Below are 19,038 nucleotides of genomic sequence, written 5' to 3'. Positions count from 1 at the left end.
TCTGTGGGAGCCAGAGTAGGCAGCAAGGACTCTGTCCTCCAGATACGGGGGATCTGGGCTCTGATCACGGACTGCTGCTTCCGATCTCAGAGGAGCAAAGGGGAAGGTGGACAAACACCTCCCTCCACTGCTGCACCTTCCCTCAGGTGGAAGTGACTTCAAAGGGGATTTAAAGCTCCAGTGCTGGGGGACCTGGGTGGCTCAGTCGGTTGAGTGTCCGACTCTTGATTTTGGCTCAGGTCGTGATCTCACGGTCTGTGAGTCTGAGCCCCATGTCAGGCTCTATGCTAGCAGCACAGAGCCTGCTTGGGATTCTCTCTCTCCCTCTCTCTCTCTCTCTGCCCCTCCCCTGCTCACACTCTCTCTCAAAATAAACAAACATTTTTAATAAATAAAGAAACAGTACTCCTCCTTCCACTCACCCCTCCATTTGTCTTTTTTCCCTTCTGTGAGCCAGACTGACATGTGGGAACCAGACTGACATTCGAAAGCAACCATATACACAGGGGAAATGAGAAAGTCACCATGCACATCCAGGGAAAGGCACAGGCTTAGAAGACTTGAGAAGACCTTAAGTTCAGAAACCTCAGCTAATTCTTTTTCTTTTTTTCTTTTTGATATTTATTTTTGAGAGAGAGAGAGAGAGACAGACAGACAGACAGACAGACACACAGACACAGAGTGCAAACCAGGGTGGAGGGGGTGGGGGGAGGTTTGCAGACAGAGAGGGAGACACAGAATCCGAAGCAGGCTTGAGGATCTGAGCTGTCAGCACAGAGCCTAACGCAGAACCTGAACTCATGAACCATGAGGTCATGAGGTCATGAGCTGAAGGTGAATGCTTAAGTGACTGAGCCACCCAGGCACCCCTAAACCTCAGCTAATTCTTGACACACAGGCTACAACAAAAAACAAAAAAACAAAAAGCCCAGCAAACCCCGAGGAAGGGAGAGATTCTGATTTCCAGAGTCACCGCATCATTAGATTCAAATGTCCAGTTTTCAACAAAAAAGCACAAGGCATACAAAAAAACAGGCAAGTGTGGCCCATTCAAATGGAAAAACAAAACAAAAAAACAGAAATTGTCCCTGAAGGGGCACCCGGATGGCTCAGTTGGTTGAGTGTCCAATTCTTGATTTCAACTCAAGTCATGATCTCACTGCTTCATGAGTTTGAGCCCCCCATCGGGGCTCTGTACTGACAGCACAGAGCCTGCTTGAGATTCTCCCTCTTTCTCTGCCCCTCCCCTGCTTGCACTTTCTCAAAATACATTAACTTAAAAAAAAAAAAAAATTGCTCCTGAAGAAGACTTGGTGGTAGATGTACTAGACAAATACTTTATTTTTTTTTTTAATTTTTTTTTTCAACGTTTATTTATTTTTGGGACAGAGAGAGACAGAGCATGAACGGGGGAGGGGCAGAGAGAGAGAGAGACACAGAATCGGAAACAGGCTCCAGGCTCCGAGCCATCAGCCCAGAGCCTGACGCGGGGCTCGAACTCACGGACCGCGAGATCGTGACCTGGCTGAAGTCGGACGCTTAACCGACTGCGCCACCCAGGTGCCCCATATACTTTAAAACAACTATCTTAAAGATGCTCAAAGAACTGGGGCACCTGGGTGGCTCAGCTGGTTAAGCATCCGACTTCAGCTCAGATCATGATTTCATGCTTTGTGAGTTTGAGCCCCACACTGAGCTCTGTGCTGAAAGCACACAGCCTGCTTCGGATCCTCTGTCTCCCTCTCTCTCTCTCTCTCTGTCCCTCTCCAGTTTGTGTGCTTACTCTCTCAAAAATAAACATTAATAAAAATAGAAATAAATTTTAAAAAGAAGATGCTCAAAGAACTAAAGGAAGATGTAGAGAAGGCCAAGAAAACAATGTAAGGAAAGATGCAAACATCAACAAAGAGAAAATGTAAAAAGACCAAAAAAAAAAAAATCTGAAGCTGAAAAGTGCTATAACTACACTGAAAAATTCACCACTAGACTGAAAAGCAGATTTGCACAGGCAGACAAAAGAATCAGTGGACTTGACAATAGGACAACTGAAATTACCAAGTCTAAGGAACAGAAAGAAAAAATACTGAATAAAAGTGAACACAGTCTAAGGGACCTGTGAAGATATCTTCAAGCAGACCAACAAAAGCACTGTAGAAATCCCAGAAAAAGAAGAAAGAAAGGGACAGAGAAAACATTTGAAGAAATAATGGCCTAAAACTCCTTAGGTGAAAGACATGAAACTTAAAAACTCAAAGTAGGATGAACTCAAAAGACCCACACAAGACGCTGTAGCCAACTGTCACAAGCCAAAGACACGGAGAATCTGGAAAGCAGCGAGAGAGAAGCGACTCATCACATACAGGGGATCCTCAAAGAGATTCTCAGATCTCTCGCCAGGAACTCTGGAGACCAGAGGCAGTAGATCCATACATTCAAAGAACTGAAAGAAAAACGCCTGCTAAGGCGCCTGAGTGGCTCAGTCAGTTAAGCATCCAACTTGACCTCAGCTCAGGTCTTGATCTCAGGTCTTGATCTAAGTTCAAGCCCTGCACTGGGCTCCACACTGGACATGGAGCCCTACTTTAAAAAAAGAAAAAGAAAAAGAAAAAAACCCTGCAAACAAAAATCCTATATCCAGCAAAACTGTCCTTCAAAACTGAGGAGACATTAGGACATTCCCAGATAAACAAAAGCTGAACAAATTCACTACCACCGGATCTACCCGCAAGAACTGCTAAAACAAAAGGACACTTGATAGTAACCTGAAGCCACATGAAGAAATAAAGATCACAGTAAATGTACATACATGGGCAATTATAAAAGCTAAAATTATTTTAACAAAGATGTGACTCCACTTTTTGTTTTCTACATAAGAGACTAATATATTTCAAAAACAGGAAAAAATTCAATTTATACACAGTAGTTTACCTCTTTAGTATATATAAACATAGCAATTGGGGCACCAGGGTGGCTTAGTCAGTTGAGCGTCTGACTTTCTTTTGGCTCAGGTCATGATCCCAGGGTCACGGGATCAAGTAGCACATTTGGCTCCACACTGGCTGTGGGGCCTGAGTAAGATTCTCTTTCTCTCTGCACCCTCCTACTGGCACATGCTCATGTGCTCATGTGCTCTCTCTCTAAAATAAAACAAGAAAAAAAAAAAAAAAACCACCAATTATCCCTGCTTTGGGAGAAAGATACAACCTCCTACACTTTGAAATTGTAAGTAAAATTTTTATTTCAACTTTTTGTTATTCAGATAGGAAAAGTTGTTTTTAACTTCTTTGAAACAGAGTAGCGAGATATTTCACCTTTTGGACAAATTTCCTAAGAACAGTGTCACCTTCTACAAAAGTCAGTTAAGTTCCTCTATTTCAACATAATAAAGGCCATATGTGAAAAACTCTTAACTAACATCATATCAAACTGGTAAAAGCCTGAAAGCTCTTCCTCTATGACTAGGAATAAGACAGGCTTCCCACTTGTACAACTTCTATTTAACATCATACTGGATTGCCAGAGCAATCAGGCAAGAAAAAGAAATAAGAGGCATCTAAATTAAAAAGGAGGAAGCAAAAATTATCTCTGTATACAGACATGATTTTATATATAGAAAGCCCTAAAGAGTTCATAAAAAGCCTGTTAGAAATAAATTCAGCAAAATTGCAGAATAAAAAAATCAGTACACAAAATTCATTTGTTTGTATATAATCACAATGGACAATTAGAAAATGAGAAATTTTAAAAAAATTCCATTTACGATAGCATCAAAAAGAATTACACAGAAGTAAACTTAACCAAGAACGCAAAGGGTACAAAATTTTGCCAAAAACTTTAAAATTAAAGACATAAATAAATGGATAGCTATCCATATTCATGTATTAAAAAAATTTAATACTAAGGTGGCAAACCTCCCCCAAAATGATCTACTTTTTTGGATTTTTGATCTTTAGGGATTCAGTGAAATCCTTATCAGAATCCCAATGACATTTTTTACAGAAGGAGAAAAATCCATACTAAAATTCATATGGAATCTCAAGGGACTCCAAAGAGCCAAAACAATCTTGAAAAAGAAGAACAAAGCTAAAGATTTCACAATTAATTAAAAAAAAATTTTTTTAATGTTTTATTACATTGTGTGTGTGGGCGCACCAGTGGGGGAGGGGCAAAGAGAAAGGGGGACAGAAGATCTGAAGTGGGCTTCCAGGCTGACAGCAGAGAGCCAAATGCGGGGCTTGAACTCATAAACCATGACATCAGAACCTGAGCCAAAGTCGGACAATCAACCAACTGAGAGTCACCCCGGGGGGGGGGGGGGGGGGGGGCCCTCACAACTGCTAATTTTGAAAATTACAAAGCTACAATAATTGAAACAATGTGATACTGGCATAAAGAGACATATACACCAATGAAAGAGAGGAAAGAACCCAGAAATAAACCCTTGCATATATGATGTTATGAGCTGAACTGTACTGCCCCCAATTGATATGTTGAAGTCCCACCCCCCTCATTATCTCAGAATGTGACTGTATTTAGAGATAAAGCCTTAAAAGAGGTAAAGTAAACTGAAATTATACAAATGGGCACTAGTCCAATAGGACTGTTGTCCTTATAGGAAGAGATTAGGACACAGACATGCACAGAAGGACAACTATGTGAAGATACAGCGAGAAAATGGCCATCCACAAGCTCAAGAGAGAGGCCTCAGAAGAAATCAACCCTATCAACACCTTGATCTCAGACTTCCAGCATCTAGAACTGTGAGAAACTAAATTTCTGTTATTTAAGCCACAGTCTGTGGTACTTTATTATGGCAGCCATAGTAAACTGATACATGGGGTCACATGATTTTTGACAAGGGTGCCAAGACCATTCAACGGGGGACAGCCTTTTGAGCAAACGGTGCTGGGAAAACTATAATCCACATGCAAAAGGATGAAGTTGGACCCTTACCTTATATCATTTACAAAAATAAACTCAAAATGGATCGAAGACCTAAATTTAAGAGCTGAAGCTATAAAACTCTTAGAAGAAACAAAGGAGAAGAAACAAAGGAAGGACATCTTTGTGACATTGGATCTGGCAATGATTTCTTGAGTAGAACTCCAAAAGCACAGGAAACAAAAGAAAAAACAGATAAACAGGACTACATCAAAATGTAAAACTTCTGACTATCAAAGGACACAATCAACAGAGTGAAAAGGCAACCCATGGAATAGGAGAAAATACTGGCAAGTCATGTATCTGATAAGGAGTTAATACCCAGAACATATAAAGAACTACAACATAACAACAGAAACTCTGTTCAAAAATGGGCAAAGGACCTGAATAGACATTTCTCCAAAGCAGATACACAATACATGAAAAGATACTAAACAACACTGATCATTAGGGAAATGCAAAATCAAAACTACAATGAGATACCATCTCACATTCCTCAAGATGACTACTATAAAAAAGATGGAAAATAATGCATGCTGGCAAGGATGTGGAGAAACTGGAACCCTTGTACACTGTTGGTGGAAATATAAAGGTGCAGCTGCCGTGGAAAACAGTATGGAGGTTCCTCTAAAAATTACAAATAGAATTACCATATGAACCAGTAATTCCATTTCTGGATATATACTCAAAGAATTGAAGGCAGGGGCTCAAACAGGTATTTGTACATGAGCATTACACATACAACCCATTCACACCCACGGTGGCATTATTCACAATAGGCTAAAGGTGGAGGCAACCCATGTGTCCATCAATGGATAAATGAATAAACAAAATGTGGTATGTACATACAATGAAACATTACTCAGCCTGAAAAAAAGGAAATTCTGAAACACACTAAAACAGAGGAACCTTGAGGATATTTTGCCAAGTGAAATAAGCCAGTTATAAAAAGATAAATACTATGTAAGTCCACTTATGTCAAGTAGTAAAGTAGTCAAATTCACAGAGACAGAAAGTGGAACAGTAGTTACCAGGGTGTGGGAAGCAGAAATGGGGATTTGTTGTTTAATGGGTGCAAGGTGTCAGTTTTACAAGATGAAAAGAGTTCTGGTTGCATGACAATGTAAACGTACTTAACAACGCTATACACTTAAAAATGGTTACGATGCACACACAAAAAATGCTTAAGATGTGGGACTCATCAAAATAAAAAGCTTCTGCACAGCAAAGGAAACAATCAGCAAAAGTAAAAGGCACCTGACGGAATGGGAAAAGATATTTGCAAACGACATATGAACTAAAGGGTTAGTATCCAAAATCTGTAAAGAACTTATCAAACTCAACATCTAAGTAACAAATAATTCAGTGAAGAAATGGGCAAAACACATGAATAGACACTTCTCTAAAGAAGACATCCAGATGGCCAACTGACACATGAAAAGATGCTCAACATCACTCATCATCAGGGAAATACAAATCAAAACCACAATGAGATACCACCTCACGCGTATCAAAATGGCTAACATTAACAACTCAGGCAACAACAGATGTTGGCGAGGATGCAGAGAAAGAGGATCTCTTTTGCACTGCTGGTGGGAATGCAAACTGGTGCAGTCACTCTGGAACAATGTATGGAGGTTCCTCAAAAAATTAAAAATAGAACTACCCTATGGCCCAGCAATTGCACTAGGTAGTTATCCAAGGGATACAGGTGTGCTGTTTTGAAAGGACACATGCACCCCCATGTTTATAGCAGCACTATCAACAATAGCCAAAGTATGGAAAGAGCCAAATGTCCATCAATGGATAAAGAAGATGTGGTGCATATATATACAATGGAGTATTACTTGACAATGAAAAAGAATGAAATCTTGCCATTCGCAACTACATGGATGGACTAGAGAGTATTACGCTAAACGAAATTAGAGAAAGACAAATATCATATGACTTCACTCATATGAGGACTTTATGATACAAAACAGATGAACATAAGGGAAGGGAAGCAAAAATAATATAAAAACAGGAAGGAGGACAAAAACATAAGACTCTTAAATATGGAGAACAAACAGAGGGTTGCTGGAGGGGTTGTGGGAGGGGGGATGGGCTAAATGGGTAAGAGGCATTAAAGAATCTGCTCCTGAAATCATATGCTAACTAACTTGGATGTAAATTTAAAAAATAAATAAAAGTAGTTTAAAGTTCAGTTAAAAAAAAAAAAAGGCAGTTGAGTAAATCTAATTTAATATTTTAGATCTCTCTAAGAAAACATGGCAGGTTTAATCCCTAAGGATTGCAGATAGCTAGGTAAAATAATAATGATAGCTAATACTCACTGAGTGCTTACTGAATACCAGACATTGGACCGATACTGGATTATCTCACTTAATGCACACAATGATAAAATGAAGTAAGGATCATCAGGAAACCCATTTTTTGGACAAAGAAACTGAGGCTAAAGGAGTTCTGAGAAATTTTGGAAAAGGAAAGTCTACACAGACAGGAAGCAGACTGGTGGCTGTCTGGACTGGGAATAGGAACAGGGAATGACCACAAATGGGCAAGAAGTTTCTTTTGGGGATATCACAAATGTTCTAAAATTAGACTGTGATGAAAGCTGCATAACTCCATAAATTTACTAAAATTCATTGAACTGTACACTTAAATTGAGTAAATCTTATGGTATACAAACGATACCTCAATAAAGCTGTAAAAAACAATGTTTAAGATGTTAAATTTTACATTACCTGTATTTTACCACAATGAAAAAAATTTTTTAATATTTTTTAAAAGTCAGGTAAGTTCCTTGTAATAAGGTTTCTAACAAATTACAAATAATATATTTTTATATATTATCTTCCTAATCATTTTATGCTCTGTTGTTAAGATGCGTTTCCCCCTGGGATTTTTTTTTTTTAATTTTTTTTTCAACGTTTATTTATTTTTGGGACAGAGAGAGACAGAGCATGAACGGGGGAGGGGCAGAGAGAGAGGGAGACACAGAATCGGAAACAGGCTCCAGGCTCTGAGCCATCAGCCCAGAGCCTGACGCGGGGTTCGAACTCACGGACCGCGAGATGGTGACTTGGCTGAAGTCGGACGCTTAACCGACTGCGCCACCCAGGCGCCCCTCCCCCTGGGATTTTTGTTAGAAGTCTGAAGGTCTGAAGTCTGTACTGGCTTGACTGAGCTCGGGTCTCAGAGATGTACATACGTGCTGTAGAAATCATTAGCTGTTAGTATTTTCTGGTCTATCACCGGCCACATATCTAAGCAGTCATCCTTGCAATAAACCAATAGTACTCGTGACTTTTTAGTACACAAGTGACCTGTTAACTTTGGATGTATTTTCAATTAGACTACTAACATTTTTTTTTTTTTAATTTACATCCAAATTAGTTAGCATATAGTGCAACAATGATTTCAGGAGTAGATTCCTTAGTGCCCCTTACCCATTTAGCCCATTTTCCCCCCTCCCACAACCCCTCCAGTAACCCTCAGTTTGTTCTCCGTATTTATGAGTCTCTTCTGTTTTGTCCCCCTCCCTGTTTTTATATTATTTTGGTTTCCCTTCCCTTATGTTCATCTGTTGTGTCCCTTAAAGTCCTCATATGAGTGAAGTCATATGATTTTTGTCTTTCTCTGACCAATTTCACTCAGCATAATACCCTCCAGTTCCATCCACGTAGTTGCAAATGGCAAGATTTCATTCTTCTTGATTGCTGAGTAATACTCCATTGTATATACATACCACATCTTCTTTATCGGTTCATCCATCGATGGACATTTGGGCTCTTTTCATACTTTGGCTATTGTTGATAGTGCTGCTATAAACATGGGGGTGAAGGTGTCCCTTCGAAACAGCACACCTATATCCCTTGGATAAATGCCTCGTAGTGCAATTGCTGGGTCACAGGGTGGTTCTATTTTTAGTTTTTGAGGACCCTCCATACTGTTTTCCAGAGTGGCTGCACCAGCTTGCATTCCCATAGACTACCAACATTCTCTATATCAGCTATTCAGAAATTAGTACTAGCAAGGACTGGTAAAACTTTAACCAAATCGAAAAATGTATGGATAGGATCTGCAATGGAGGGGCACCTGGCTGGCTCAGTCTGAGGAGAGTACAATTCTCGATCTCAGGGTCTTGAGTCTGAGTACACATTGGATGTAAAGATTACTTACAAATATATAAATAAATAAACTTAAATTGCTCAGTTGCTTTTCTCTACACCAACTCTTAACAGGTGAAAAATATATATAATAGAAGGGGGAAGGACACTCAATAGAAACAACAACCAAAAAAAAAAATCTGGAAATAAACTCAACAAGACATATGAAAAACCTACATGAAGGAAATTTTACTGAGAAGCCTGGGGAGGAAAAAAAAAAAAAAAAAAGATGTATACACACACACACACACACACACGTGTGTGTGTGTGTGTGTGTGTGTGTGTGTAATATATATGAATAAATGCAGAGAAGAGCAACCTCATAAAGATATTAATTCTATCTCATCAACCTGTAAGGTGTATGAGCTCACAAAATTCCCAGCACTATTCTGCAGAACTTGACAAAAAGATTCTAAGTTCACTGAGAAATACTCATTTGAGAATAGCCTTGGAAAACTTGAAAAAGAAAAGTTATCACCAGGAATTAGTCTTAGCAGATAGAAAAACTACAATAGATACAATACTTAAAATACTGTGGACCTGTCACAGGCAGATACATGGTGGAAGAGAACAGGAAATTCTGAAAAGACCTAAAGTACATATAAGAATTCAGTATAAGAGTGTTTCCAACAAGTAGAAAACATATAGAGAAAAAGTTAAAGTACAAGCTTCCCCTTACCTATCATATACTTAAATATATGTCATATAAAGACTTAAGTAAAAATCAACCAGTACACGTACTAGCAGAACATATGTAACTGCTCACAATTTTACATAGGTGACAAAGCTTTTCTGGGTGCATAGCAAAGCCAGGTAAAAGGAAGGATGGGATGGACCTTACACATTTATATATAAAATCTGAAGTGTGCATTAAAAACATAATAAACAAAAACAATGAACTGAAAAAAATCTGTATCATAGAAGATAAAGGAGCAATATCATTAATGTGTGAATAAGTCTTATAAAGTAGTAAGAAGAAAGGTAAAGGCACACATCAGAGATATTGCAGGTTCAGATCCAGACCAAAACAATAGAGTGGGTCAAAATGAATTTTTTGGTTTCCCAGTGCATATAAAAGTTATGTTTACACTACACTGTAGTCTACTAAGTGTGCAGTAGCATTAGATCTTTAAAAAGTTCATACCTTAATTTAAAAGCACTTTATTGGGGCGCCTGGGTGGCTCAGTCAGTGAAGCATTCGACTTCAGCTCAGGTCACGATCTCACAGTTCGTGAGTTCAAGCCCCACATTGGGCTCTGTGCTGACAGCTCAGAGCCTGGAGCCTGCTTCAGATTCTGTGTCTCCCTCTCTCTCTGCCCCACCCCTGTTCATAGTGTGTCTCACTCTGCCTCTCAAAAAATGAATAAATGTTAAAAAAAAAAAATTTTTTTTAAAGCACTTTATTGCTAAAATAATGCTAACCATCATCTAAGCTTTCAGTGAGTTGTAATCTTTTTGCTGGTGGGTGGTCCTGCCTCCACACTGATGGCTGCTGACTTGATCAGGGTGGTGGTCACCGATGGCTGGGCGGCTGTGGCAATTTCTTAACCAAGACAACAATGAAGTTTGCCGCACTGACTGGTTCTTCCTTTCAAGAACGATTTCTCTGTAGCGTGTAATGCTACTCGAGAACATTTGACCCACAATAGGACTTCTTTCAAAACTGGAGTCAATCTTCTCAAGTCTCGCTGCTGTTTTATCAACTAAGCGTACATGATACTCTAAATCCTTTGTTGTCATTTCAACAATCTTCACAGCATCTTCACCAGTATATTCCAGCTCAAGAAACTTTTTTTCGCTCACCCATTAGAAGCAACTCCTCATCCATTCAAGCTTGATCACGAGATCACAGCACTTCAGTCCCATCTTCAGGCTCCACTTCCAGTTCTCTTGCTGTTTTCACCACACCTGTGGTTACTTCCTCCACTAAAGTCTTGAACCCCTCAAAGTCATCTGTGAGGGCTGGAATCCACTTCTTCCAAACTCCCATGAATGTTGACATTTTGACTTCTTCCCATGAATCATGACTGTTCTTAATGGCATCTAGGATGGTGAACCCTTTCCAGAAGGTTTTCAATTTACTCCGCCCAGATCCATTAGAGGAATCACTATCTATGCAGCTATAGCCTTAGAAATATCTTTCTTAAAGGGGCGCCTGGGTGGCTCAGTCGGTTGAGTGTCCGACTTTGGCTCAGGTCATAAGCTCACAGTTGGTGGGTCTGAGCCCTGCATTGGGCTCTGTGCTGACAGCTCAGAGCCAGGAGCCTGCTTCAGCTTCTGTGTCTCCCTCTCTCTCTACCCCTCCCCTGCTCATGCTTGTCTCTCTCTCTCTCAAAAATAAAAAAAAAAAAAACATTTAAAAAATTAAAAAATAAAAACAGGAGGGGCACCTGGGTAGCTCAGTCGGTTAAGCATCCAACTTCAGCTCAGGTCATGATCTCACGGTTCATGGGTTTGAGCCCCACATCAGGCTCTATGCGGACAGCTCAGAGCCTGGAGCCTGCTTCGGATTCTGTGTCTCCCTCTCTCTCTGCCCTTCCCCTGCTCATGTTCTCTTTCAAAAATAAGTAAACACTTAAAAAAAAAAAAAGAAAGAAATGGATTTCTTAAAGAATAAGCTTGAAAGCCACAATTACTCCTTGATCCATAGGCTGCAGAACAGATGTTGTGTTAGCACGAATACAACATTTATCTTGTACATTTCCATCAGTGCTCTTGGGTGACCATGTGCATTGTCAATGAGCAGTAATATCTTGAAAGGAATTTTTTTTTTTTTTTTTTGAGCAGTAGGTCTCAACAGGAGCCTTAAAATACAGTAAACTACATTGTAAATACATGTGCTGCCATCCAGGCTTTGTTGTTCCATTTATACAGCACGGGCAGTGTATGTTTAGCATAATTCTTAAAGGCCCTAGGATTTTCAGAATGGTAAATGAGCACTGGCTTCAACTTACAGTCACCAGCTGCATTAGCCTGTAACAAGAGAGTCAGCCTGTTCTTTGAGGTCAGACATTGACTTCTCCTCTCTAGCTGTCAAAGTCCTAGATGGCATCTTCTTCCATCAGAAGGCTGTTATGTCTCCATTGAAAATCCGTTGTTTAGTGTGGCTGCCTTCACGAATTATCTTAACCAAACTTTCTGGATCACTTGTTGCAGATGCTACATCAGCACTTGCTGCTTCACCTTATATTTTTATGTTAGGGACATGGCTTCTTTCTTTAAACCTCATGAACCAGCCTGTGTTAGTTTCAAACTTTACTTCTTCACCTCTCTCAGCCTTCACAGAATTGAAGAGAGTAAGGACTTTGCTCTGGACTAGGCTTTGGCTGAAGGGAATGTTGTGGCTGGTTTGATCTTCTATCCAGACCACTCAAACTTTCTCCACATCAGCAATGGCTGATGTGGTTCTGTTATTAATCACGTGTTCACTGGAGGAGCACTTTTAATTTGCTTCAAGAACTTGTCTTTTCCATTCACCACTTGGCTACCTGGCTAACTGGAGCAAGGGGCCTACCTTTCAACTTTTCAGTCCGTCTTGGCTTTCAACGTGCCTTCCTCCCTAGGCTTAATCATTTCTAGCTTTTGATTTAAAATGAGAGACATGTGGCTCTTCCTTTCACTTGAAAACTTAGATGTTATTTTAAGGTTATTAATTGGCCTAATATCAATATTGTTGTGTCGCAAGGAACAGGGAGACCCAAGGAAAGAAAGACAGGGGAACAGCCAGTTAGTAGAGCAATAAGAACACACCCAGCATTTACTAAGTTCAGTCTCCATATGAGTTTGTAGTACGCAAAACAATTACAATAGTAACATCAAAAATCACTGATCACAGATCAGTGGGGTGCCTGGCTGACTCAGTTGGTGGAGCATGGGACTCTTGATCTTGGGGTGGTGGGTTCTAGCCCCCCATGTTGGGTTATCGAGATTCTTAAAAACAAAATCTTAAAAAAAAACACAATAAAGCAAAGCACAGTGCAAGGCATGCCTAGGGGCGCCTGGGTGGCTCAGTTGGTTGGGCTTCCAATTCTTGGTTTCGGCTCAGATCGTGATCTCTTGGTTTGTGGGTTCAAGCCCTGCATCCGGCTCTGCACTGTCAATGCATAGCCTGCTTGGGATTCTGTCTCTCTCACTCTCTCTCTGTCCCTCCCCCATTCTCACTCTGTGTCTCTCTCAAAATAAATACATAAGCGTTTAAAAAAAAAAAGTCTTAAAGAGAAAACAAAACAAGGTATGCCTATATAGAATAGAAAAATAGGGGCACCTGGATGGCTCAGTAGGTTAAGTGGCCGACTTCAGCTCAGGTCATGATCTCACACTTCATGAGTTTGAGCCCCATGTCAGGCTCTGTGCTGACAGCTCGGAGCCTGGAGCCTGCTTCGGATTCTGTGTCTCCCTCTCTCTCTGCCCCTCCCCTGCTCGCACACTCTCTCTCTCTCTCAAAAATAAATAAATATTAAAAAATTTTTTAAATAAAAAAAAAATAGAAAAATGGCAAAGGACATTGACAATTTCTAAAAGAAGGTATACAACAAACACACTGACAACTGTGAAACCTTACTATTAATGAAATAACTGAAAATTAAAATTAAATACCCTTTTCAACTCCCAGACCGCCAGAACTGAAAAGTAACAGCAGGAGTAGGCATGTATATCATCAGAGTTAGGGGTGCACATGAAAACAAGTACATCCCATCTGCCCACTAATTCCTACAGAAACAATCCCATATGTGCCCAAGAATGCAGACAGGGATTATATTCACAATGCCGAAAACTGAAATAACCTAATGTTCTCTGAGACTAGACTAATTAAATTCTAGTGCAATGTGATGATTACAGGACGTTAAAAATACTACTGTTCTACTTTCATCAATACAGAAACAAATCTACAATACATGAAGTGAAAAAAACAGACTACATAAGCAGTTTGGGTGGTGTATGATCCTACTGTGGTTTTATACAGTATACACAGTTGACACTTAAAACAGTGAGGGGGGTACTGGGTAGGGGCACTGACTCCCATGCAGTCAAAAATCCACTATAATTTCTGACTTTCCAAAAACTTAACTACTAATAGCCTACTGTTGACCACAGCCTCACTGATAATAGTCAATTAACACACATTTTGTACGTTATATGTATTATACACTGTACTCTTACAATGAAACTAGAGAAAAGGAAGTGTTAAAGAAATCACAAGGAAGGGGCATCTAGGTGACTTAGTTGGTTGAGTACTGGACTCTTGGTTTCGGCTCAGGTCATGATCTCACAGTTCGGGAGTTCGAACCCCAAGCCAGGCTCTGAGCTGACAGCATGGAGACTGCTTGTGATCCCTTCTCTCCCTTACTCTCTGCCAGTCCCTTGCACGCAAGCATGCGCTCTCTCAAAATAAATAAACTTTAAAAAAATCATAAGGAAAATACATTTATAGTACTGTACTGTAAAAAAAATGCATATAAGTGGACCCACACAGTTCAAACCCATGTTGTTAAAAGGTCAATCATATCATATATGTATATATATATATATATATATACACACGCACATATACATATTTATATAATTTAACATATATATTTATATAATTATATATAGTATATAAACATACATACACATTTAAATATAAGTATATAAATTATATATAAATATGTATAAATTATAAAATATATATGCAAAACTTTCTGAGAAGGATTTTTAAGCTTATCTTTTACTTTTTACATTTTCAAACTTTTCTATCATTAATTTTGCTGCTTTTACAGAGGAAAAAATACTAAATTAGAAGAAGAACACAGTTCCAGGTGGTTTCTTTACCTCCCTATCAAACCAATCCTGTTCATATGTGCATAAAAATACTATCCTCCTACCTGTCTGAGCAACTCCAGTTTCTTCAGTTCCTCATTATAGGCTTCTGGGTTCTCCCCATAATTCTTCAGGACAAACTAGAGAGAGACACATAGAGACACACACACAGACAGAGAGAGAGAGAGAGAGAGAGAGAGAGAGAGAGAGAGAGAGAGAGATGTAAGCCAGGAATACAAAACACTCCCCGGCTCCCACTCCTGCCCAGAGTCCTTGGAAGTCACAAGTCAGGGCTCAGGATTGGGTCCAGACCCACAAGCATGAGCTTACCTCCTGGTCCTCCGGGAACTCTACCTCAGTAACACGGCAGCACTAAAAGCTGACCATGAGAGCCTCCACCTTTGAGCAAAATGGCAAGTAAGACTGGATGACCCTGTGTGAACACCCTGGCTGGTCTCTGTCATGCTACTGCCCTCTTTGTAAAGTCCAGGACTCTGGCAGGTCAGGAATTGGGGAACTTAGCTGGCTGAAATAGGATCCTACTGAGCATCCCAAAACAGGCCACAAATTCAAGCCTCCTTCAAGGACTGGACCCTGCTGTGTTCTGAGATCACAACCATAATCCCAACCCAACAACCAACACAGACAAGAGATACCAAGTAAGAGTGGGAGTGCAAAGGCTTCTTCACCAGCCAGCCCTTCTCGCTAGGAAAAAGCACCACAGAATAAAGGATTTACATGAGGACAGGCCCACAGGTGTGTGATGGGAATGATCCAGACAGGAGACGGGAAAGTCACTGCCCGCATCAGAGAGGGGACTGGCACGCCCGCCCACAACAGCACTCTTCACCTCAGGAGCTGACTCTCTAGGACAATAAGCACACTCATCGGTCTGGAGGCAGAGCCTGGGCCAAAAGGCCCCTTGTTTACCTAAGATCAACAGGCTAAGGCAGCTGAACTACTGCCATTGCAGTTCCCGCTGCCTGAGTTAGCAATCTGGGTGGGGGGAGGGGGGCAGATGTATCCATTCCACAAACACTGAGCACTGATGCCCACCTCACAGGTTCCCTGAGGTTCAAAGACTGAAAAGAGGTGGCCTCTCTGTCCAGCAGCACACTCGCACGATGTCTGTGGCCCACTCACCTGTTGTGAGGTCCCTTCCCAGGACCTATGCCTCATGGCTAGGGAATTGGCCACATGGAAACCTGGAAGGCTGTGGAACAGCTCCTATCTGCCCTGGCAGGGAAAGGGAGAGGTGGGACAGACAGAAGGGAGGCTACTGCTGAATTTGTTTCAGCATCACCCAGTCACGTTCCCAAAACCTCTGACCCTGACCACTCTTCCGTTGGCTTTACCTGCTGAAAGTCCCATGTGGCCATGAGCTCTCCTTTCTATCCTCTTGCAACCCCTTCAAAGCTATCGCTTACTTAGAGGCCAGAATGATCTTTCTAGCACAACTCCAATGTCACTCCTAACTTCAGAGCCTTCTGAAACACACACGCACCTGAGGAAAAAAATAAACCAAAATATGCTTTTCTTAGGATAGTGAGATTATGAGAAATGAGTTGCAATCTAAAGAGAAAAAATTGTAATCTAAAAAGAATGTGCAACAGTAGCTCCCCAAAGCCTCCAAGTCCAAATCTAATCTCCTAGGCACAGAGTTCAGGGCTCTTCACAACCTGCTCCCAACAGCCTTCAAAGACTGTCCTCTAGCATGTTCCAGGGACACCCAGCCAACAGTCCTATGGAATTGCTCTCAGGTCTCAGTACCTGTCCCCATGTTGTCACCTCTTCTCCATTAAGACTCAGATGAAATGTCACTTCCTTGAACTTCAGCTGCTGCTCTCTCTACATTCCAAACATGCCTGCACCAGACTGTGCCTTGTGGCAGGGTCATGCCAGTGACACCCCTCCAATCCACACCAATCAATGAGTGCGTCAGGAACAGCAGGGGCCTCATTAGTATGTGTTAGATCCTCAGCAAATGGCTGCCTTTACAGGAAATGCAGAGGAGGGATGAACAAATTGAAAATACTAAAAGGAGACACTCCGAAAAATTCAGAAGATGGGACATTCTGCCCAACAGGGCCTTCTGTAAGTCCTTTGACAATATGATAAAAGCCATGAAAGAAATCTTCCTAGAAATACTCAACTATGCACAAATGCAAAAATGTGCAAACAATGTTAGGAGTTCGCAGACACTCTTAAGCCCGTTTATGGGCTCCTGGTTTGCAATCCTCGCTTGGATCTAGCCAAACCTCTTCTTCTCAACCAGCCCTCCAAACACCATAAATATAAAGTGTGGCCTGGGCTGTAAGGTAGAACTTGACTAAAATGGGAATGTATTCCTTGATTAATTCCCTTTTGGTAAGAGGTTTTAGAGTAACAGTACACACAGCCTGGAGGCCCCATGGGATAGAGGGATCCTGGAGTCTTAGAAACAAGGCTTCTCCTGGCGTCGCTAAAAACACCTGTCCTTGCTGTTCACACATGGTGAAGGAGAGAGAAAGGCTGCTCCCAACCCCAGCAAACTGTCCTTAAGAGGTCACCTTCTACCTGTCTCATTCCTCCTCTAAGATCAGCAGCAGCAAAAACTGACTGAGCTCCTGCCACAGACCAGGCTCTGTGGTGAGCACCTAAAAAGTTCCTCAAACCCTGTAACAACCCAAAGCAGTAGATACTATTATCATCACCATTTTACAGATGAGGAAATAAACAAACTGAGGCAAAGAGGTCAGGGCATCTGCCGAGTTCACAGCACTAATAACTGATGGAACAGTAACTAAAACCCAAACATGTGGGTTTCAGAGCCCAGGTTCTTAATCGCACATTAGACCAATTCATTCCCTCTATTTTTAATACAGTTCTCATAAATAAATCTAGAGAAAGAGTTAGAGAAAATGAATCTCTAGCCACATAGTGAATCTCATAGCCACAATAGAGCAACCAGGTTATTTTTTAAACTCTGATGGAGTCCTCTATGACTGCAGATCACTCCCCCACCAAAGAGAGGAAAAAGGCTGGCTGAAGGTTCTAGAGCAAAAAACAGAGACCATCTTGCAGTCTGTGTTCTACAGAGCTCAGAACAAAGTCTGGTGAGGATGTGAAGCTCCCGACAATCTGAGATGGAAGGCCTAGCAGCAGGTCACTGCCACCATAGAAGGCAATGACAGGACCCCAATGCACCCACACAACCAACAGGTAGTTAGGGTCAACAGGACCCAGAGAACCTCCAGAGCCCGGCCAGACTTTGAAGAAGTTGGGGATCCTTTTCTGAGGAAACAATAAGACCTATGGACATGTCTATGTTAATTGAGAGCATGTCTAAGGATCAGAGCCACTGGGGGGGGGGGGGGGGGGGGTGGAGAAGAGAGGAAGGAGTTACAAGTGCAAACAATAAGAATACAAAGGCCATTTCCAGAGAAATATCAATATAGTATGCGAAGACCTCTCATAGGGACCCACATGCATTAATTCTTGTTCTCACAGGCTTAAGAGGTATATTATTTCCATGTTATAGGTGAGAAAAATGAGGACCAGATTAGTTATATAATCGTTTGTAGCAGCTGAAGGTCACCTAGCAATTAAGTGGAAGGGATGGGACCTAAACCAAGGTCGGTCTGATTCCAATGTCTAGGCTATTTCCATGATACTACTCTGCTCTTTTACTGAGCAACAAATGGCACAGAATTTTGTAGGCAGATAAGATCACATTCATCACAGATGAGAAACATTCATCCTAGGTCCTGCCATTCTTTTGCAGATTGGAAAAATAGAAACTAGAGATCAGCAATGGCTGTGCTAGAACTCCAAGCCAGGTTTCCTGACTCCTGACCCAGGGATATTCCTTTTGTGTCACTTTCTCTTGTATTAATTAGCATGTTCTCATTCTTCTGGGCATGCTTCCCCCCACCCCCCCACCCCCAGATGCTGGCGGTGTTTAGCTTTTGCTCTTAATTTGATAGAACATCTTGGAATTTCACGGAATTAAAGCAATAATCCAAGAAGAAAAGAAAATAAAAGGCATCACAGGTGTAAACATTACCTTCGTTCACTGTACATATATTTCTCTTTTCTCCACTTGCGGGATTTACTCAAATATGGGGAAATGGGGGATTCCTTGGGCTGG

General features: G+C 41.1%; 1 protein-coding gene across 4 annotated transcripts in view; it reads right to left on the bottom strand.

Annotated features, from left to right (window-relative positions):
• The window catches only part of PTPN23 (protein tyrosine phosphatase non-receptor type 23), a 35,286-nt gene that overhangs the window by 11,733 nt on the left and 4,515 nt on the right, over positions 1–19,038 (bottom strand). For 3 of the 4 annotated variants that reach the window (XM_045049491.1, XM_003982194.6, XM_045049493.1), the window contains exon 2: positions 14,975–15,049. The exons of the other annotated variant lie outside the window; for it this stretch is intronic. In XM_045049491.1, coding sequence (XP_044905426.1) covers positions 14,975–15,049 — 75 coding nt within the window. The remainder of the gene's footprint in view (positions 1–14,974; positions 15,050–19,038) is intronic. 4 annotated transcript variants of the gene reach the window in all.

This window comes from Felis catus, chromosome A2 (assembly GCF_018350175.1).
Source record: "Felis catus isolate Fca126 chromosome A2, F.catus_Fca126_mat1.0, whole genome shotgun sequence".
In the NCBI taxonomy this organism is placed as follows: domain Eukaryota; kingdom Metazoa; phylum Chordata; class Mammalia; order Carnivora; family Felidae; genus Felis; species Felis catus.
Note: the sequence above shows the minus strand (reverse complement) of the source record. Positions and strands in the feature narration are given on the sequence as shown.